The 22958-nt window shown below is 34.4% G+C and overlaps 1 protein-coding gene across 2 annotated transcripts in view; it reads right to left on the bottom strand.

The window, feature by feature from the left end:
* Positions 1-22958, bottom strand: part of CTNNA2 (catenin alpha 2) — a 1459872-nt gene that overhangs the window by 72107 nt on the left and 1364807 nt on the right. For both annotated transcript variants that reach the window (XM_051974336.1, XM_051974337.1), the window contains exon 15: positions 930-1111. In XM_051974336.1, the coding sequence (XP_051830296.1) occupies positions 930-1111 (182 nt within the window). The remainder of the gene's footprint in view (positions 1-929; positions 1112-22958) is intronic.

The raw sequence follows: 22958 nt of genomic DNA, 5'->3' as shown, positions 1-22958 counted from the left end.
GCCCTCTACCAGAGGGCAGAGGACCTGCTTCAAACAAATGGGAGTGCTTCAAACCACTGATTTGAGTTTTAATCTCCTTTAGTCTTCATTTCCTCAATTATAAAATGAAGGAGTTTACACAGATGGCTTCTGAAATCCCTTCTAGCTCTATCTCTATGCATTTTGTAATCTCTACTTATATAGCTATATAAGGCTAAGAGACCCATTTGCTTCTTTCAGTAATATATGGAATACTATAGGCTTTATTAGCTCCAATGTATAGATTTTAATACTGAGGCCCATAAAGGTTGGTTGACTTGTTCATGGTCACAAATTAAGCAAATCTCAGAGAGAGGATTTGACTCCAAGCTTTCTTGATGTTGTGGATAAACATTCAATTCTGTGCATCATACAACTCAATAGTCATTTATTAAATGATTATTATGGGTCAAGCGATGTGCTATGTTCTGGGAAGACAAATTAGCACAATAAAAGATTTTATTTTCCCTGACCTTAAGGAGCTTTAATGGTGAAAAGCAATGGAAATACAAGAAATCTTAAAGGGGAAGTCTGATTCTACAGTCATGAAAATACATAAATTGTGATGGAAATCCCTCAAAAAAGCTTTGAGGGGGAGGAGTCCCCATTCTTTCCTTTGTTTCGGAAATTTAATTGGCTGGTTGAGCTGACACTATCAGGCCAGGAAGAAATGAATGTAAATGTTCTATATCCAATAGGGGTTAAATACCCCTCTTTATTTATTTATTACTATTACCCTATTTATTACTTTGGCAAAAGTAATGGTATCTAACTGAAGAGGTTGTTCTGCTAGAGCTGGCTGACTGTCACGATGCTAATTGGCAAGTCAGTCAGCCAACTCCACGGAGGAGACATTCTATCTGGGATACTCCCCAATCACCGTCTTTGATTAGAATGGCATGTGCCCTTACCTCGTGAAGTCTGTCATTTCCATCATGATCATACACATCTGCTTGGCCAGGACAATGATATCATTGCCACTGTCGTCCCATTTAGCCACCTCGGCGTCCAGCTTGCTCTTCTCCTGATGGAAGATTTCCACCTGTTCTGCTATTTTTGCCTTTTCCTCTTGGGGTAGCTGAGCCATGATGGCCTGTGTGGGATTCAGACAAATAGAAAATGTGAATAGCAAGCAAGGGGACCCAGACTGACTCTCTTTTCTGTAAATAGTCAAGGAGAGTTTAAAAAAATGATAACGTTCTCTCAGAGCCATAGCTAGGGTACGCAGTCACCCTATGCCCCAGAATAGAAAATTAGGAACTATCTTCTCTCCAGCCTACCATATTGCCTACAGAAGTAACCTTCTCTTAGGGGAATTTCTCTCATTTACCAATTTAAATCAAACACTTTAAGCCTTCATTCTATCCCTCCTCTCTGTGCCTCTCCACCAACCATGTCCCTGCTAAACTGATAAACTCTGGTACCTAAGTAAGGACATTTCTTACCTCATGTGCAGAAGTAGCTAACTTTGGCTTTGTATTTATTCAGTGAGTTAGTCATCAAACATTAAAACTATCTATGTGCCAGACACTGCACTCGACACCGGGCATACAAAGAAAGGCAAAGGCGTCTGCTGTACATTCTAATAGGGTAGAATATATATAAATAACTAGCCATCTGCATCAGATAGATGGTAGATGATAGATTATATAGATATACATATGTCATATATATATGAATGTATCCTATAACATAATAATAAATAGCTAATATTTATATAGAAGATATTCTGCTAAGCACTTTAAAATTATTATTCCATTTGATCCTCACAACAACCCTGGGAGGTAGGTGCTATTGTGACCCCTATTTTACAGATGAGGAAACTGAGGCTGAGAGAGATTAAATGACTTGCCCAGAATCCCACAGTCTCTGAGGAAGGATTGAAATGTAAGTGAATTAGTTCCTCTGGAAAATACTGATTTTCTATAGTGATCAAAATACTACAACCACTAGGCCACCTTCAGGCCAAACAATCCTTAGCCACATCAGAAATGATGGCCAAATATAAACCCTCTACTACATAATAGTCCTGGACAATACATGTGCAAAATGAAAAGGGCTCAAAGAGGCCATCCAAATTCTCAGTAACAAGGCTGCTCATTTTCTTTGATTATATCTGTTAAAAAGGAGTCTATTCAAGTCATTTCTTTATATTTGGTCTTGGCAAAGTTTCGCCAGATGAAAAGCGTTAAGCTCCTTCAACCTGAAGTGTGTTTGAGGAAGAAGAGCAAAGAAAGAAGGTGTATTGAAATACTGAATAGGGAATTCAAATCCTTATCAAAGGGATAAGCTAATAAATAACTAAATAACTAAATAAAGTCTAGTTACCTCAGTGAAATAACTTCAGAGTTTCTTGTCAAACAAGGGTGCTTCACCAGAGTGCCCACTACAGGGACATTTAGTGGAATGTATGTGTTTGGTGGGGAGTGAGGGGTGCCATTGTCAAAGTTGAATGTAACCCATCCAAGGACTTATTGTTATTATCACTTAGTCATTTTCAGTCCCGTCTAAATTTCATGACAATAATTTTCTTGCCAATGAAATTGGAGTGATTTGCCATTTCCTTTCCTAGAACATTTTATAGATGAAGAAATGGAAACTGGAAAATATTGAGTGATTTGTTCAGGATCCCACATTTAGTAATTGATTGCAGCCAGATTTAAATTCAGATCTTTCTGATACCTTCTATCTACTGGATAATCTAGCTTCTTCAAAGATAAATGCATAATGAAATATCACAGAAAAACATAAAGATGATAAATACAAAGATATTAAGTATGTGGTGGTGGTGGTTTTGGTGGTGGTGGTAGCAGAAATAAGAAAATTAGTAGTAATAGTATTATAGTTGTATAGTAGAAATAAAAGTAGTAGTAATTGTAGAGTAGTAAAAATAAAAGTAGTGCAGTTGTAGGAGTAGAAATAATAGGAGGAGTAGGAGTAGTTTAGGATTAGAAGTAGTATAGCAATAGTAGTATAATAACAGTAGTAGGAGTAGTATAGTAGTAGTAAGAGTTGTAGAGTAGTAGCAATTGTAGTAAAAGTAGGAGTAATATAGTAGCAGTACTAGGAGTAATAAGAGGAGGAGGAAGTAAGGAGGAGGAGGAAGAAGAAGAATGTCATAGTAGTAGTGGTGTAGTAGTAATAGTAGTAGTAGCAGTAGTAGTAGTAGTAGTAGTAGTAGTAGTAGTAGTTGTTGTTGTTGTTGTTTTTGTAGAATACTTCTTGATGTTGTTAGGGAGTGAATAAAGGAGGGAACCAACAGGGAAGTATCAAGAAAAATTTTCCACAGAAGGTAGAATTAGAGGTTTGTCTTGAAGGAATAGAGGGCCTTTGGAAGAGAAATGTGAAGAGGGAATACATTCCAGACAATAAAGAAACTCTAGTGAAAAGGCTTAGAGATGGGAGATTAAAAGTAGGATGCCATTTTTTTTTTTTTTTTTTTTTTTTGCTGGATCTCTGTATGAAGGTAGAGGGGACTGTAAGGCAGGAAAAGGAAGATGTTACGTTAGGACCAGCTGATGAATGAAGGCTTTGAAGGCTAAACAGAAGAGTTTATATTGATTTATTGTGTTTTTCCTGGAAACAATAGGGAGCCACTGGATGTGAATGAATAAGGGAGTCAGATGTGGGAATCATATATTATTTAAATGATTTAAGCTTTATAGGGAAATAAAGAATGGAACAGTGGAATTAGAAATAACCTTAAGAGACATGGGCTCAACTAGTCTTTCTGATGATTACTATCTATTCTGATATTGAGTAAGTTAGTTAAATTCCCTTAACCTCAGTTTTGTCATCTATAAAAAGAGGGAATTAGACTAGATTACTTCCATGGTGCTTTTCAGCTCAGTCTACGATGTTGGACAAGTCAATTCTTCTGAGACTCAGTTCTCTAATCTGTGGAATGGGGGATGGGAAAAGTGGTCAGAAAAAAAAAAGAAAGAAAAAAGAAAAACTTAACCACTTGGGAGAACTAGGATCTACAGGGAATTTTCCATCAACATATAACAAATGATGATACCAATAGTAATTACAAAGTACAAGTACTGAAGTAAGCAGGGAGGGTAAAAGTCTGTCTTTGTGGGAAGTAGCTGATGGGAAGGATTGGGGAGGGCAAATATACAACATGGATGAGTAGAAAGCATTGGATTTGAAGTGTAAACATTAGCTCATTCTTTTGACTATCATGTGGTGAGAAGGAAGTAATTTTTTTTTAATGTTGGCAGATTATAGATCATAAGATAATAGCTTTAGAATTAGAAGAGGATTTAGAGATCATGTTGTATAACTTTTTTGTGTTATACTTAAGGAAACTGAGGCCCACAAATCACACAGGCAAGAAGTATCCAAGTCATAGACAAATAAGACTATATCATTATATCATGATACCTCATTAACTCCATAGCCTAAAATATTCACTAAGGCTCCTTTTTCTTCATGGGATTTGCATTAACTGTTTACATTGAGATTATTCAGAGGGCTACTCTCAATTACAAAATTCATTAGTATGACTGAAGGGTTAACTAGCAAACTCATTACAATAACTGCTTCCCTAATCTATGACATGATTTGTACCACCTGACATAATATTTAATTACAGGCTTTCCTACAGAATCCCTCTCTTCAAAGCACAATAAGTATGTCATCTCCTCAAGAAAGCTTTGCCCGGTTCCTTATTTGTTATTGCTCTCTCTCTCTTTTGTCCCAAGATCTCCCTGCAAAAATTCATGAATTTAGACAACTTATTTTATTGGCGGAATGTATGTCATTTGAAGGAAGCTATTTTTTTTTGACCTTTTGTATCACCAAAGCATCACGGAGAGTGGTTTGGGGATGAGTTACAAAATGTGTATCCCAAATACCTACTGTAGAGTAGGTCCTTAAATGCTTATTGAACTGAATTGAATATTTTATAATTTTCAAAAAGTAAGTTTTAACTCCCAACCACACAGTCATCCCCTTCCGGGCAAGGATCATCTTTTCATTTAATCCATATTTCTGGACTTACAGACAGTACTCATTAGGCACTTGCCAGGTTGCTAATTTGATAACATTAGGTCATAGTTCAGGAATAGAGTCAGGAAGAGCCAAGCTGACAAGTATTTTGACTCACTTTTTATTCATTACCAATTTTTCCTCTGATGGACTCAAAAAAACACAAGGGAAATTTACTGACATTGTCCAAAATTCTCCAAGAAATCCTTCTGAATGAACTCCCTGAGAAATTGAGTTTTGCACCAGGAAATCTGTAGGATTCGAGGAGTCCTCACCCCACATAATATACTTAATGATGTGTGGCTTAGATACGTGTTATTACATTGTATCTTATTAATATCACTTTTATTGAATAAGAGTTTTTTCCACTAAATATAGTTAAAATGTTCTTGCCTTTTAAAGATTCATAATTGACCTTTCCCAAAACTGAAATTAGAAAAAAAAAAAAAAAGGTTATCTATAAACAGTAGATCACAAACTGGGGAAATTTGCAAGTTAATCAAATTAAAATGCAAGACATGAGTTTTAATTAGGGCTTATCAAAGTAACTCAGCAGTTTGAAATGTTAACACATTAAAGTCATTCTGTCTAAAAAATTTTAATATATATAATAATTCAGGCAACAATCAAACCAAGTGAAACAGAAAATGTTTATTCCTTGGACCTAAGAGAATATGAGAATGTGAGGTTTTATCCCATGATCAGAAGAAAATGAAACTGGTCAGCATTTCTTCTCAATGCTATGGGAATTCTGAAAGGGCCACAAATTTTCATAATATCCAAATATGATCACAGGCAAATGGGTTTCTCAGGATTTAGCAGCAATGGCAACTTAGATACACAAGTTTTGTATTTTTTTGCTACTCCCGGGAAGTACTCTTTCTATATCGAAATACCAATTTCTTTTATGATTAGTATTGTGAATAAGGCAGATTAAAGGAAGGTAGAAATCAATTATTGCCCTGAATAAAGAAAAATGAGTCTCCAGGAACAAAGAGGTCACAGTCCCATTGTATTCTGTTATAATAAGAACACAATTGGATTCCTAGGGTAAGTTCGAGGATCCAGGCTGACATTTATGAAGGACACTGACCAAAAAATAAAAAAAGGTCATCTGGGATGGGGAAATTATCAGGTTGAAGTATTTTATGTCCTAACCATATGATCACTGGTTAAAGAAGCTGAGTTTATTTAACCAAGAGAAAAGGTGTTCTGGTGTAGGTGTTCAATTAATTCTCTTCAATTATTTTACAAGCTGTCATGAGAAGGAAGGATGTGACCCATTCTCTTTAACTCCAGAGAGCAGAACTAACAGCAACGGGCAGAAGTTGAGAACATGAATGTTTAAGCTTGATTTCAGACATATAATTTTTAAAGCAATATTTTCATAACAAAACTATTTATTTCTGAATAGAATAGTCTTTTCCCTCATGGTAAGTCTTCAGGCAAAGACTAGAGGACCATTAATCAAGCATGACATATTAAGAATTTCTTTTCAGTTACACTTTAATTTAGAAGATTTTTGAGTAGACCCTTAAAACTCTCAAAATTCTGTCAAGGAAGATAAAATCCAGAACCAAGGGCTACTGATTCCAATTTGTCTGATATTTAAAATACATGATATCTGTCAATTACTAGGCCTGAATTCACTACTTGTTGTTCATTGATTGACTACACTTTTGTATGAATGTACACCATCAAACTCTGATAAATATATTTGCTTTAAAAAAAACGGGGTATTCATTAGATGAAGGGATACTCTCTGTATTTAAATCCGTTATCCTCCTGCCTTGTTCCTAGAACTCTTTTCTTTGTCTTGAGAGTGGTGTAGTGAAAAGGACTGGGAGCCAGGAGTACTGGGTTCTCAGTCCAACTCTTCTAACTCCCTGGCTAAGTGAATAAATCACTCGATTTATTCCTCTTGTCCTTAATTAGCTTCCACATTTCTAAAATGAGAATTCTGAACTGGGTTATCTCCAGAGCCCCTTCTAGCTCTCACATTCTATAGTACACATGGAAGGCAGATGGGAAGAATAGAGAATATTTTTTCCTTATAACAATACATGTGTTTTATTGCAAAGAGCCTTCATCTAATCTTCTCAGTGAAAGAGAAAACTAAAAATGGCACTTCTTCATTTCTTCCAAACGTAATCTTTCATTGCTCTTTTTGGGGGTTCCTTAAAAAAACGAATTTATCTGATTCTACCCAGGAGGGTCAAGTGCAGGGGACAAAGAGAAATAAAATCCTCTCTCCCAATTGCTAACAAATCAAAACTTTTTTTGTGTTTGGGGCTGCATCCTGATTGGTGATCAATAGTATACATCCAAAGGAGGATTGTATTGCCCAATTTCTGGTTAAAATATTTGGTTTTCGATGCTCTCTTGTCAAGAATAATGTTCAGCTCTATAAGCCATACATAATAAAATAAGAGAAGAGATAAAATTCTACTACTGCCTTCCTTACATAAATACATACATGAATAAATAAAAGATTTAATAAATAGATACATGAATTAATGAAGAAATAGTTAAATGAATGCATGGATAACTAAAAAGATAGATAGGTAGATAGATAGATAGATAGATAGATAGATAGATAGATAGATAGATAGATAAAGTAAGTAAATGAGTAAAGGGGCTATTGAATGGGTCAGCATGAAAAATAAGTACCAAGACCTTCAGAACAGGCAAAATATGCTGACTATGTCCAGGGAAGTATAACTTTTTTTCTACATGAGTATAAAATGGGAGGGAATACAGCATATTAGAACAGAATGTTGAACTTGAATTCAGGAAACTTTAGGCTAAAATTTCACATCTGAGATTTATCAGTTGAATGATCTTGGGCAAATTATGAATTCTCATGACCTGCAATTTCATTTGCAAAATATGTATAATAATACCCACAGCACAGGTCAAACAAGGTTGTTATTAGGCTCAAAAGAGATCAGATATGTGAAAAAAACTATAAATTATAAATTTTATTATGTCATTCAGGTCACTAAAGAAACAAAAAATGTCTAATTCTTCATCCTCCAATAAAGAAGAGAATTATTTTGTTAGTTGAATGTTTTACTTTTCAACAAGCTCTTTAGACATAATAGGAACATAGTCTAAAAAACAACTACACACACACACACACACACACACGCACACAGACACATACACACACGCATAGCCCACATTATTTTTTCAAGGCCAATTTTTTCTGTCAGTGAATAGGATCTTCACAGCATGTTGAGTTCTATCGCCCCAAGAATCTCTGCCTTCTTTCTTTAAGTATTGGAAAGGCTATTATGAGAAAGAAGGATTATACTTGTTCTATTTGGCTCAAGAGGGCAGAAATACAAAAGCTAGGATATTCAGAAATACCAATTTAAATTTAATGCCAAGGGGGAAAAAATCTAACAATTGGAAGTATCTCACAGTGGGATGGGCTACCTTCAAAGCTTGAGTATTCCTTGAAGGTGGTAAGCAAATGTAATTTGACCACTTGTCAGGCGAGTTGGGGGGCAGCTTTTTCTACTATAGGGTGAACTAGAAGGACTATTAAGGGTCTGTTGAAGTAGGGGGTATTCTGTAAATCAGCTCCTACTGTCTCATGTCAACTGTTAAAATTTCATTATTAGCATTTAAATTTTGGCAACCAAAAATACTATAAATCAGAGCCTGATTTATTATTGTGTTGATTTTCTGGACTTAAGAAAGTGATGGAGAAAAAATTTAATAACTCAAATTAGATGTAAAATTATGTAGTGTGTACTTTTTGGAGAGCTGGTCATTAAATGTTGTATTGACTGCACACAACTCAAATTTTTTGTGATATTAGATTCACGTGAAAACTTAGGATCACACTGTCACATGCAAATATACTTAAATCAATCTGGAGCTACTACTCAGATAGTTTTATAGCTTTAGAACTCCTCTTGAATCCCTTTCTCTCCTATGTAGACAGAGACTTCAGCTAATTTCAACCAAGGATCCAAACCTCTTTGGGACACAATGAACAAGAAAAACGTCCCAGAACCAGTGACAAGGGTAAAAGTAAGCTGTCAACAAACATTGCAGGAATAGAGTAGCTCAGCTGAATGAATAAGAGACAGGCTTATAAGAGAACTGTCTTGTTCAGAGGCACTACACATAAATCCTGATTGAATGCTGGCAGCAACCAGGTCATCAGCACAGAAGATCATCATTCTGAGTTTGATAGTCAGACTGTCTCCTGCCAAAAAGCAGGTGGAAATTTGGGCATGGTGGGGTCAGCCTGAAATCATTGCTACTGGTTGAGGTCAGTCAATAGTTGAATGTCATTAAGCACTACTAGGGGTGTGTCACTGTGCTAAGTGCCAGGCAATAAAGAAAAGAGGAGCAATACATTCCTGCCCTCAAGGAGTTTACAATTTAATAGGGAATAATATGTTAATTTAAAAAAAAAAGAATCTGTGTCAATGGGATAAATGCAGGATCAATTGGAGCACACTACTCAATTAAGTGTATTAATATTAAGGAGGACTGAGGAAGGCTTTTGGTAGAAAGTAGAGCTCTGCTGAGAACTTGAAGAAATCAGGGAGATTGGAGGCTCACTTGAGTTTAACACTTCTGAGTTGAGAGGGGTAAGTTAACCACTTTCTACTAAGTTAAACATTAAATGATAGATCCATGGGAGTAAGGAAATCACAGGTATTGTCTAAGGAGAAAAGAAGTGTCCCAGATTTGCAAATACAACTTGGGCAAGACAGGGTCATCTACTCAAAAAGATAGAAGGAAGGAGAGAAGGAAGGAAAGGAAAGGAAAGGAGAGGAGGGGAGAGGGAAGGAAAAAGGAAAAAAGAGAGGAGAGAAAAGAAGAGGAAGAGGAGAGAAGAAAGGAGAGGAGAAGAGAGTAAGGGAAAGGAAGGAAAGGAAAAGGGAAAGGAAAGGAAAAGGGAAAAGGAAAGAGAGAGGAAGTATAAAAGGTAGGAAGAAAAGAAAAAATGAAGGGAAGAAGAAAGAAAAGAAATGAGGAAAGAAGTAATGAAAGTTAAGTAATGGAGAGAGGGAATAATTAATGGAAGGGGCAAGGGAAGTAGGAAGAAAGTAAAAAAGGAAAAAGTAAAAAAGAAAAACAGAAGAGAGAAGAAAGAAAAAGGAAAGAGAAAGGGAAAGGGAAGGAAGGAAAAAGGAAGAAAAAAGTGAGAGAAAAAAATTGGAGAGAGAAAAAAATGTGTGGGTAATCCTTTACAAGATGTAGGCGTTATTTAAGGGGTGAAGAAGAGGCACTGCTGCTCAATAGCAAGCTAGTAGAAGATGTAACAGTTCCAAAATGTTCTCCAAAGCATGGGTAGATTTAAGACCTATTGTCATTGGGTTTTACTCTAGTTCATTCACCTGACATTCAGAGACCATCATTCATCTAAATGTTTTCAAATACTAGGAATAGGAATGGACTTAGAAACAGACTTGGTAATTACTTATGTGGTCTTATCTTTTTGATTGAAGGGAAGCAAGAGAAAGCTGACCCTCCCCAATTTAAGTTTCTATTATTAGCAATTCACTTGGTTTTCTGAACTTTTCTAGTCAGCCTGATCCAATGAAAACAGAGTCAGATCTAGGTTTGATTTGGACCTTTTACTACCCATGTTACCTTAGGCATGTCACTTCACCTCTGTTTATTTCCTTTTTTTGGTAAAATATCAGGGTTGGACTGACAGGGTTGCTCTTGTTGAGTCTTGACCAACTATGTGTGTTCCTGTTTGGGGTTTTCTTGGCTAAGATAGTGAAATGGATCTCCATTTTCTTGTCCAGCTCATTTTATAGAGGAGGAAACAGGCTAGGGGATAAGTTGGGATAAATAACCAATAAGCTCTCCTCCAGCTCTAAACCTCTTATCCCATAACTCGGGCATCCGCCTCAAATATGATTTTAAACCGTTTCCTAATTGAATGTAATTTTGTTTTTGTTTGTGTTTGGAACCTGGAAAAGGCAATGTTTTAAGATTATCAATAGCACCTAAGAGTGAAGGCAGGTAGAAATGGGAAGCAGAAGTGATGCTTTGGGAAAAAAAAGCAAAAAAAAAAAACAAACAAAACAAAATGAAGTTGTAAGAGGTCGATACAAAAGTTATTGACATAGGCACATTTTACCAACTTTACAGTTTTTCCCCCCAAGTCAACCTAACTCCATGATCAAAGAGTCCATCTCCGAGCTCATGTCCCTGTACGCAATTAAAGGCATCATCTCATTTCCAACTTAACAGTATCAATCCCCCATCTCTGGCTTGACGTGATATAATTGCATTGCTAAAATTAGGCTGACTCAATAACAAATGCCTTCTGTTGCAAGTTAATTACACAGACCACATGAAGGACCTCAAAGCTATTCAAAGCAACTCAGCAAATTTGGAATTCTACTCCCTCTATCACTTTTGGTGACATTATATTCAGGTAAAAACATCCAAGGAATAAAAAAAAAAATCAATCTCTGGTTAGTAGATAATAGGGTTGCCAAACATGGCAATTGATAAGAAAATATAAACTTTTTGAAGGCAAGGACTAAGTTTTACTTTAATTTTTGATGCTATTTTGATTTCTATTTTTGCCATGTTCTCAGCCAGGAATAGTGTGTTACTTATATATATAACTTATATATATATAATTTGTATAACTTATAGTTAATTTTTAATAAATGCTTGCTGTAATTGAATTGCATTGCATTGGACTGAATTGAATTGAATTGCTATGTGATGTGAGTTATATGGACTTCATATGATCAATCTAGGATGTTGTTTGCTTTTGTAGTGGAATTAATCAAAACTCCTTCACAACATCATAGAATTTTGAATTAGAAGACATAATTTAATCCAATTTTGTTGACTATAAGTCCAGTACTATTTCTTCTATGTAATGTTGATCCCAGAATGTTTGAGGAAAAAATACTGTTTCTCCTTGAAGAATCAAGGCTATGAAACTATCCCAATTTGACTGGTCAATGTATCCAAACTACAGCTCAAAGCAGTCAATCCAAGCACCAGTTTGTTCAGTATTGTGTTTGATCTTGCACAACTCTTTTGGTAAGCCCATCTCCATATTTTCCCTTTTGTGAAATTATTTGGTCTTCTGCATGAATTATCCAAATTGTACCTTTGTAAAGACAGGAAGCAATTGGTATAAATGAAGGTTTCCACTAGGCTGACTTTACAGATTGATTATTTTCCTGTTTTTCAGTTGTAGCCTCAAGAAAGCCCTTATTTTAATCAGCTTTCTAGTTTTTAAGTTTCTGTTATAGAGAAACAAAAAAGTATTATAAAAGAGCCCTACTTGAATTTGGAGTCAGAGCACCTGTATTCAGATCCTATATCTTCTGCTCCTATAAACTATGTGAGCCAGGATGGTTTCCTTCACCTCATTGGTCTTAGTTTCCTAATCTGTAAAATTCAAATAATATGGGTAACAATAACTAATTAATAAGATTATAGTGAGAACTGAGATAATATGAGAAAAATGTTTTGTAATCTTTAAAAAGCTCTGCAATTGTGAGCTATCATTATATGCGTGACTGAATAAATTACTTCTCTGGGGATGACTTTGCTCATATGTAGAATGAGGGATATGGAACAGATGACTTCTTTAGTGTTTTCTAGCTCTTAATCTGTGTTCCTATCTAGCTGACAGCCAATTTCTTTTCTTTTCTTTTCTTTTCTTTTCTTTTCTTTTCTTTTCTTTTCTTTTCTTTTCTTTTCTTTCTTTTCTTTCTTTTCTTTCTTTCTTTCTTTCTTTCTTTCTTTCTTTCTTTCTTTCTTTCTTTCTTTCTTCCTTTCTTTCTTTCTTTCTTTCTTCCTTTCTTTCTTTCTTTCTTATCCAATAATCCCATGTCTAGGGGTAGCAAATATAATGAGTAGGGGTAAAACTACTGTTTTTTATAGTAACAACAACAATAATGAATAATGGATCAGGAAGTTAGACATAGGACAGTGCATGTACATCCTTAGCATTGGAAGGGATCTTCGAAGCTACAAAATTCAATTTTCTCTTTTTGCAAAGCATAGAGGGCTGAAATTCTGAAAAGGTGGGTTTGAATCAGACAGCAGAACACTTAAGGCTAATTGCCTATTTGGTGTGAAATAATGGCTCTATATCCATATTTAGATGAGATAGTGATGTGAGGGCAATCCTCACCATTGGTGCTTACTGAATGTTTGATAGTGAGATAATCATATGCAAAGATTGGAGGGCTGGAGGAGAGAAGTCAGAGTCACTCAGTAGCAGGACAAGAAGAGTTGGTGGAGACTCCAGACTCCAGAATCAAGAATACATCTTTGACAAGCCGAGTGGCAGCTTGCCTGCTTCCTTCACGTCTCCCCCTAAAGACCAAGAACTTTGATTAATCCTGACTCTAACTGATCCTGAGGCCCTCCAGGGAGCTAGTCCAGATATTACAACAAATAAAACATTAAGTTGTTTTTATTATGGTCACATTGATATTAAATAATAGAAGCGATGTTTGAACCTAGATTTCCTGGCTCCTAAAGTTAAGTTCTTTCATGGTACCATTTACTCTCAAAATGATTGAGGATGAAGAATGACCTGAAAGTCTATAGAGAATTGGACCAGGATAGAGATAGAATAGAATCAACATATTGTTTAGATTTTAAAGAAAAGGGTGAAAGTCTATTGGACATGAAAAAAAAATCACTCATTCTCATTCAGTATATTACGAAGACTGAAAGAGTAACCAATGAACAGGTTGCAGGGTCTCACAGTTTATATGAGGCAGAATAGAGTGGATAGAACAGTTCAGGAATATAAAGGAGCTTGTTCAGAATCCAGGAAGGTCCCATTGGGCACACAGCGCAGGCTAAGAGAGTCAAGAATTAAGACGTTGGCTTGGGCTTGAGAAAAGTAGAAATGATTCAAATAGAAATGAAAAGGTAGAAAGTGATAGTAAAGTCATGTAGTTTACATCAAGTATGGAATAGTTTGAAGGCAATAGTTTATAATGGCATATTGACAGTGTGAGAGTGATATACCATAGCTGACTAGAGTCAAGTCAACTCCACAAGTATTTATTAATACAATTAATTGTTATAGAATAATAAAAGGGAAAACCAATTCCTGCCCTCAGCATCTTATAGAGGGAAAAGTTTATAAATCAGGGTGATCTGGCATAGGGAGGTAGAGTTGAAGAGGAACAGCATTCCATATAAGGAGATGGACAACTTAATGGACATCCATTGAAAAAGCATAGAGTAAGAAAGTTGAGTACCAACAAGGAGGCCAGTGTAACTGGATCATAGAGTACAAAAGTGAAAGTAATGTGTAAGGGATATAGAATAGGGTAGAAGGGAATATAATTTAAAATGGCTTTAAATGTCAAACAGAAGATTTTTTATTTGATTATGGAAGTAATAGTGAACCATTAGAGTTTATCAGGTAAGAAATTGAGATGGTGACATTTAAAATAAAATAAAATAAAATAAAATAAAAAAGGATCCTGCCAGATGAGAAAAGAACAAACTGGGAGTAAGAAGTGATAATGGATGGAGGGTTATCAGAAAGTATTGTACCCTCTGAAATCCTCCCTAATTCCCCTCCAAACAATGATAAAACTGCCTCATCGTTAACCTACGAGCAAGGAAGCAGTTTATCAACGTAGTAGGAAGGATCTGTTTCATCAGCACAAAACAAAACAAAAAATAACTGGGTATAGAACCAGAGTCCAACTTTCAGATAAAAATACCAAGTTACAAAGAAGGAAGAAAATAATCAAAAAACAAAACCAAATAAATAGTAGTTGATTATAGAAAGTTACTATCGTGAGAGGAAGGATCAAGGCATAAATTAAGAGGAAGGCCATAGTGTCAAAATAGTACCAAAAAGCCTCAAAGAAAAATGAAAGGAATACAACTTTTTTTCCCCTCAGCAGTACATGAAACCTACACACACAAACACAAACACACAATCTCACAACCAAATGCAGAATAACAGAAATAGCAAAAGAATTATTTTCAGATTCTAATGAAAATTTTTAAAATTATATAGAACACTGGACTATGGAAAGAGAGATTAAAATTTGATTTTAAATTAAGTAATCTAATTCTAGATCATTCAAGAAAATATGTGAAGAATACCCTCCCCTGATATAATATAACCAGGAAACAAAAAAGAGAATAAAATAAATAAAATAATGCACCAAACATGCCCTAAAAAAAAGTCAAAATAAAAACTCCCAGGTACTTCATAATCAAATTTCAGAATTCCCAGATTAAGGAGGAAGTATTGTAAGCAAGCAAAAAGAAACAATTCACATCATGGAGCTATGATTAAGATTACACAAGATTTGGCAGCTTCCATATTAAAGAACCAGAGCAATTGAAATATGATATACTGGGTGGGAAATGATTTAAGATCACAACCAAGTATCACATACTCAGCAAAATTGAATATTATCTTCCAAGAGGAAAAATGGATAATTAATGAAATAGAGGACTTTTAAGCATTCCTGTTTGAAAGAACAGGCTGAATAAAAAATAATATAAAACAAACAAACAAACAAAAATCTCCAAATACAAGATTCAAGAGAAACATAAAAAGGTGAAAAAAGTAGACAAAATATAAGAAATAAATTATATTTCTATATGGCAAATGATATGGTAAGTCTTAATAACTTTATAACCATAAGGACAATTAGAAGGAATATATTATTGTCAGAAGGTATGGCTGTAACATGACTTTGAAGGGACGATAACTACCCCCCCAAAAAAAATAGAAGAAAAAATGTATTAGAAAAATGAGGTAGTAGATCAAATGGGGTAAGTTATTCCACTTAATATAGTTATGAATGAGCTATTATAGGGAAAATTGGAGGGAGGGAATTGTGGGCAAAGTTTGAACATTACTCCCATCAGAAGTCCCTCAAAGAGAGAATAATGTATGCACTCAGTTGATTAGAAAAATCTATCTTACCCTATAAGAAATTTAAAAAGGTATTGGGAAAATAGATAGAGGAGGGGGCTTTGCAAAAATGGTGGATAGATTAGGAAAGGAAGTGATAAAAAGTAACACACTTGTGAGAAGGGGAAAGGTCAGGAGTAAGGAAGAGAGGAGGATAAATAAATGAAAACAGCATGGAAAAAATAACAGTTATCATAACTATAAATGTAAATGGGATGCATTCACTTATGAAAAGAAAGCAGATAGAATTGATTAAAAACTAGTATCCTACAATTGGGATTTACAAGAAACGCATATGAAGCATTGAGTTATACACAGGATAAACATAAGGGACTGGAGCAGAATTCATTATGCAAAAATAAGCAAAAATGAGGGGGAAGGTGCAATCATGACTTTAGACTAAGTACAATCAAAAATAGAAATAATTTTTTAAAAGATAAGGAAGCAAACTATGCCATGCTGAAAGTCACAATGAATAATAAAATCATATTGAAACTAAACATATATGTGTAAAATGGTTTATCATCTAAATTATTGAAGAAAAAGTTGAATAGGATACAGGAGAAAATAATAAAACTATACTAGTAGAGAACCTCAAACTTCCTCTCTCAAAAACAAATAAATCTAACCAAAAATAAATAAGAATTTAAGTAAGTGAAAAAAATTCTAGAAAAGTTAGATATGATAGATCTCTGGAGGAAGCTGAATAGAAATAGGAAGAAACACAAGTTTTGTTTGTTTTTTTTATTTGTTTTTTTCCTACAAACACCACATGACACTTACACACACACACACACAAACACACACATATCCTACAATCAAATTCAGAAAAATAAAAATAGTCAATGCACCCTTTTCAGAGCAGAATACAATAAAAAAATGCATTCATAATGGATTATAGGAAAAAAATTGAAATTTAATTGAAAATTAAATAATCTAACCCTAAAAATAAATGTCAAAAAATCCAAATAATATTGAAAAATGATTATAAGAAAAATTGACAATTTCATTAAAGAAAATAACAATAATGAGACAGCATTCCAAAATTTATGGGATGCAGCCAAAATAATACTTAGGGGAAAATTCATCTCTCTAATTGCTTTTATCAACAAAATAGAGAAAAAGCAAATCAGTAAGTTGGGCATGCAACTTACAAGAAAATTAAAAAAAAAGAAAATAACTAGATGGATAGCTTGATGATATAGCAGATAGAGCACTGGCCTTGGAGTTAGAAGGACCTCAGTTTATAACCAGCCTCATACACGTAATACTTCAAGCTGAGCAATCCTGGGCAAGTCATTTAATCCCAAGTGCTTTACTACTATTATTATTAATAATAATAATTTCCAATTAAATACCAAATTATAACACCTTGAAATGAAAGAGGAGATTTATGATATATAAATTAAGAAAACCATTGAACAAATAAGTAAAAGTAGAAGCTGGTTTTATTGGGGGGGAGAAATAGAAAAATCATTAGTTCATTTAATTTAAAAAAGGAAAAAAGAAACGAATTTAATATTTTCAAAATTAAATGGTGTGAATTCAACACTAATGAAGAGGAAAGTAAGATAATTGTTAAAAGTTATTTTGCCCAATTATATGATAATAAATTTGAAAATTGAAATAAAATACATGAATATCTGCAAAAACATAAATTACTTAGATAAACAGAAAAAGAAGTAAAATACTTAAATAACCTAAACTTAACAAAGACAATTGAACAGGCTCTCAATGAACTTCTTAAGAAAAATTCCTAGGAGATGAGTTTCCAATGCAATTCAAACAAATATTTAAAAAAGTAATTTCAATACTATGTTAACTATTTGAAAAATAGTTATAAAAGGATTACTATTAAATTCTTCTGTGATACAAATGTGATGCTGATATCCAAGCCAGGAAAAGCAAAAATGGAGAAAGAAAATTCTAAACCAATATACCAAATGAATATTGATGCAAAAGTTAAAAAAAAAAATCTAGGAAAGAAATTACTGCAATATGTTACAAGGATAATACATAATAACCAGATGGGATTGATTATATCAGGAATGCAGAGCTGGCTCTTTGTATGGAAGGTATTGACATAAAAACAGGGACTCACCTAAGCTCTTTCCCACACTCTCCCACTACCTTTAAATAATGACCAAAAAAACAAAAAAAAAAAAAAAAAAAAAAAAAACCTCTAGTGTCAGAAAGTACAAAAAGACAGTTTGAAGCAATATTCTAATCCAAGAAAATTTAGAAAATTAGGAAATGTTTGTTGCTTTAAAGTGAGAGAGGAGCTCAGTCCAGCATAGACCACACCAGCACTATCCTGACTCCAGCAAACTAGGAATAGGCCTTGGAAGCCTCTGGGTCAGCAGGGACTATTTCTGGAGGTTTCCATCAAGAGTTGAACAGTTGGTCAGAAAGATATCACAAGAGTCTTTCTGCTAGCACTGAGATAGCACTCTCTTGCTTTGCCCATACACAGCTAGGGATCCTAGTTTAAGGTGGCAGTCAGAGGGCAAGAAAGAACACTAGCTCTTCAGAGCTCCCATGTAAAATGGAGTGGGCGCCATCCTCACAATACTAGGGCAAAAATAGTGCTTGTGGTCAATCCAGAACAGAACACAGACCAAGATAGTAATAAACACCTCTCCTTGGATCGTGCCCCTTTGGAAGAACTGAAAATTTAAAGATTCCTAGAATGGCCTCTGGAAACAACTGCACAAAATCCCTGAAATTAGGGCATTGTACCCTCTACCTGGAAAACAGAGCCCTACTTTAACAAAGAGTTAAAAGTCAAATAATAGGCTGAAAGGAAGAGCAAACAACAGGAAAAGATTCTGACCATTACTACAGTGATTAAAAAAAAAGAAGATCAAAACACATGACCAAAAGAAGATAATGAAGTAAAAGTGTCTCCATTCAACACCTTCAAGAAAAATCTGAATTTGGTCTCAGGCCTTGGAAGAACCTTAAAGACATTTTTAAAATAAAATGAGATGTAGAGGATTTGGAGCAAAAGAAATTACCTGATCAGGAGAATACCTTAAAAAGCAAAATTTTTCAAATGGGGAAAGGAGGTACAAAAAAGCTCACTGAAAAATATAATTCCTTAAAAATTAGAATTAGTCAAATGAAAACTAATGACTTTGTGTGAAATCACAAAGCAATCAAACAAAACCAAAAGAATTAAAAAAAAAAAAAAAAGAAGATAATGAGAAAGATCTCATTGAGAAAAAAACTGACCTGGAAAATAGACCCAAGAAAGAAAACATAAAATTATTAGACTACCTGAATGAACACCATGATCAAAAAAACAACCTACATATAATTTTTCAAGAAATTATCAAGTAAAACATTTTTGATATTATAGAATCAGAGTATAAAATAGAAATTAAGAGAACCTATTGATCACCTCCTAAAAGGGATTGCAAAATGAAAATAATTAAGAATATTATAGACAAATTCCAAAGCATCCAGATCAAGGAAAAAAACATTGCAAATAGCCAGAAAGAAAAAAAAAACTCAAATATTTTGGAACCACAATCAAAATAATAGAAAATCCAGCAGTGTTTACTTTAAAATATATAAGGGCTTAGAATAAGATATTCGAGAGAATAATGGAGCTAGGATTGCAATCAAGAATGACATACATAGAAAAGCTACGTATAATCCTTTAGTGGGAAAAATGGATGTCCAATGAAATAAAGGACTTTCAAGCATTCTTGATGAAAAGATCAGACCTGAATAGAAAATCTGACTTTCAAATACAAGATTCAAGAGAAACATAAAAAGGTAATCAGGAAAGGGAAATCATAAGGGGCTAATAAGGTATTATATATATGTATATATATATATATACACACACACAGACACATACAGTGTCCAGACAAGCCCTCTGGAGGATCTCTAGATGAGCCTTGGTCTTAGGTGAAGGAGTGATGAAAGCAGAAGAACCACCACAAGGATGGTCAAAGATGGAGTCCATTTATTTCAAGTCCTCTTAGCCCTTAAATACCTTAATACGATTATATCACTACAGCATACTGAGCATGTGCCAACTGTAGAAACATTACATTACCATATCACACTAAGTGTGCGCCAATTACAGCATTACATCACATTAAGTATATGTGAACTAGAGAACCATTATCTCAACAATCACACTGAGTAAATGCTTAACTATAAGCATCCTGCTGCAAGTATCCTTATTTCAAATATACACACAGAGGCATAGCTTTGAATTGAATATTAAGGCATAATATTTAAAAAAAATAAAATTAAGGGGTGACAAAAGACTCTACTGAGCAAAAGAGAAAAGAGAAGGTAGAATAGTATAAATTATCTTCCATAAGAGGCAAGTTATTCATACTGAGAAAGAACTGATTATGGCTGAATACAGATTGAAACACACTTTTAAAAAACTTTTTTTGAGATTTTTTTTTTCCCCTTTGAAGGATCTATGTGTTCTTTAAAAATATTGCTTTTATAAAAATGTCTGTATGACTTCATTTGTGTCTTCTGGGGGAAAATAAAATACTAAAGAGTGAAGAAAAAAGACTTGTTCAATATTAGGAAAACTATAAGCATAATTGACCATATCAGTTACAAAGTGAACAGAAATAATATGATTATCTCCATAGATGCTGAAAAAGCCTTTGACAAAATGCAGCACCCATTTCTATTAAAAACACTAGAGAGCAAAGGTATAAAGGGAGTGACCATTAAAATGCTATGTAATATTTATCAAAATCCATCAGCAAATATGAAGTGTCAGTAAGCAAGAAACCTTCTTAATAAAATCAAAAGTGAAGCAAGGACACTCAGCATAACTTCTAATATGTAATATTATATTAGAGATATTAGCTATAACAATAAGAGAAGAAAATGAAATTAAAAAAATTTGAATAGGTAAGGAGGAAACAAAATTCACTATGCAGATGAAATCCGTTATATTTAGAAAAATTTAGAGAATTAACTAAAAATATTTTAAATTATTAACAAGTTTTGTAAAATTATGTATACATCATCAGCATCTCTATATATTATGGACAGAGCCCAGTCACAAGAGATAGAAAGAAAAATCCCATGTAAAAATAACTTGACAAAATAAAATTCTTGAGACTTTACCTGCCATCCAGGAGAGACAATCTAAGAATCATTGGACTCCCAGAAAAGTATGATGAAAAAAAGAGCCTGGACACTATTTTCCAGGAAATTATCAAAGAGAACTGCCCAGAAGTCATAGAAACAGAGGGTAAAATAGACATTGAAAGAATTCATCGATCACCTACTGAAAGGGATCCTAAAATCAAAACACCAAGAAATATAGTGGCCAACTGCCAGAACCCTCAGACGAAGGAAAAAATACTGCAAGCAGCTAGAAAAACCCAATTCAAGTATTGAGGAGCCACAATAAGGATCACCAGGATCTAGCAGCATCCACATTAAAGGATCGAAGGGCCTGGAATATGATATTCCGAAAGGTTAAGGAACTTGGTATGCAACCAATAACTTACCCAGCTAGAATGAGCATCTTTTTCCAGGGAAGAAGATGGACATTCAACGAAGTAAGCGAATTTCACCTATTTTTGATGAAAAAGCCAGAACTTAACAAAAAGTTTGATCTACAAATATAGGACTCAAGAGGAATCTAAAAAGGTAAAGATTAATCTTGGGAACTATATTTCGGCTATAAAGATGCATAAAGAATACATGTATACCTTGTTCTAGAAACTGATGTGGAAAGGACATTGTACCAGAAAAAGGATAAAGTGGGGGTACTACATCTCATGAAGAGGCAAAGGAAACCTATTATATCCAAGAGAAAGAATGGAGGGGGATGAATATAGTGGGTATCTTACTGCCTTCAGAATTGGCTTTAAGAGAAAAATTTTAGACATATTCAATCTATGGTGAAACTTCTCCCACCTCATTGAAAAGTGAGAAGGGAAAAGTGAAAAGGGAAGGAATAAGCTAAGCAGAAGGGAATACAGAAACTGGGAGGGAAAGGGGTAAGATAGGGGGAGGAACTCTAAGGTGGGGGAGGGATACTAAAAAGGGAGAGCTGTGAGAAGCAAGTGGTGCTCACAAGCTTAATACTGGGAAGAGGGGTAAGGGGGTAAGAAAGGAGAAAAGCATAAACCGGGGTTAACAAGATGGCAAGTACTAGAGAATTGGTCATTTTAACCATAAATGTGAACGGGGTAAACTCCCCCATAAAGAGGAAGCGGTTAGCAGAATGGATTAAAAGCCAGAATCCTACAATATGTTGTTTACAGGAAACACACCTGAAGCGGGGAGATACATGCAGGTTAAAGGTAAAAGGTTGGAGCAAAATCTACTATGCTTTAGGTGAAGTCAAAAAAGCAGGGGTAGCCATCCTGATCTCAGATCAAGCTAAAGCAAAAATTGATCTAATTAAAAGAGATAAGGAAGGGCACTATATCTTGCTAAAGGGTAGCATGGATAATGAAGCAGTATCTATATTAAACATATATGCACCAAGTGGGGTAGCATCTAAATTCTTAAAAGAGAAACTAAGAGAGCTGCAAGAAGAAATAGACAGCAAAACTATAATAGTGGAAGATCTCAACCTTGCACTCTCAGAATTAGATAAATCAAACCACAAAATAAATAAGAAAGAAGTCAAAGAGGTAAATAGAATACTAGAAAAGTTAGATATGATAGATCTCTGGAGAAAATGTAATGGGGACAGAAAGGAGTACACCTTCTTTTCAGCAGTTCATGGAACCTATACAAAAATTGACCATATATTAGGACTTAAAAACCTCAAACTCAAATGCAGTAAGGCAGAAATAGTAAATGCATCCTTTTCAGACCACGATGCAATGAAAATTACATTCAACAAAAAGCCAGGGGGAAGTAGACCAAAAAATAATTGGAAACTAAATAATCTCATACTAAAGAATGATTGGGTGAAACAGCAAATCATAGATATAATTTCACCCAAGAAAAAGACAATAATGAGACATCATACCAAAATGTATGGGATGCAGCCAAAGCAGTA

Source organism: Antechinus flavipes, chromosome 2 (assembly GCF_016432865.1).
Source record: "Antechinus flavipes isolate AdamAnt ecotype Samford, QLD, Australia chromosome 2, AdamAnt_v2, whole genome shotgun sequence".
NCBI lineage: Eukaryota > Metazoa > Chordata > Mammalia > Dasyuromorphia > Dasyuridae > Antechinus > Antechinus flavipes.
The sequence above is the reverse complement of the archived record's forward strand: the minus strand, read 5'-3'. Positions and strand labels throughout refer to the sequence as shown.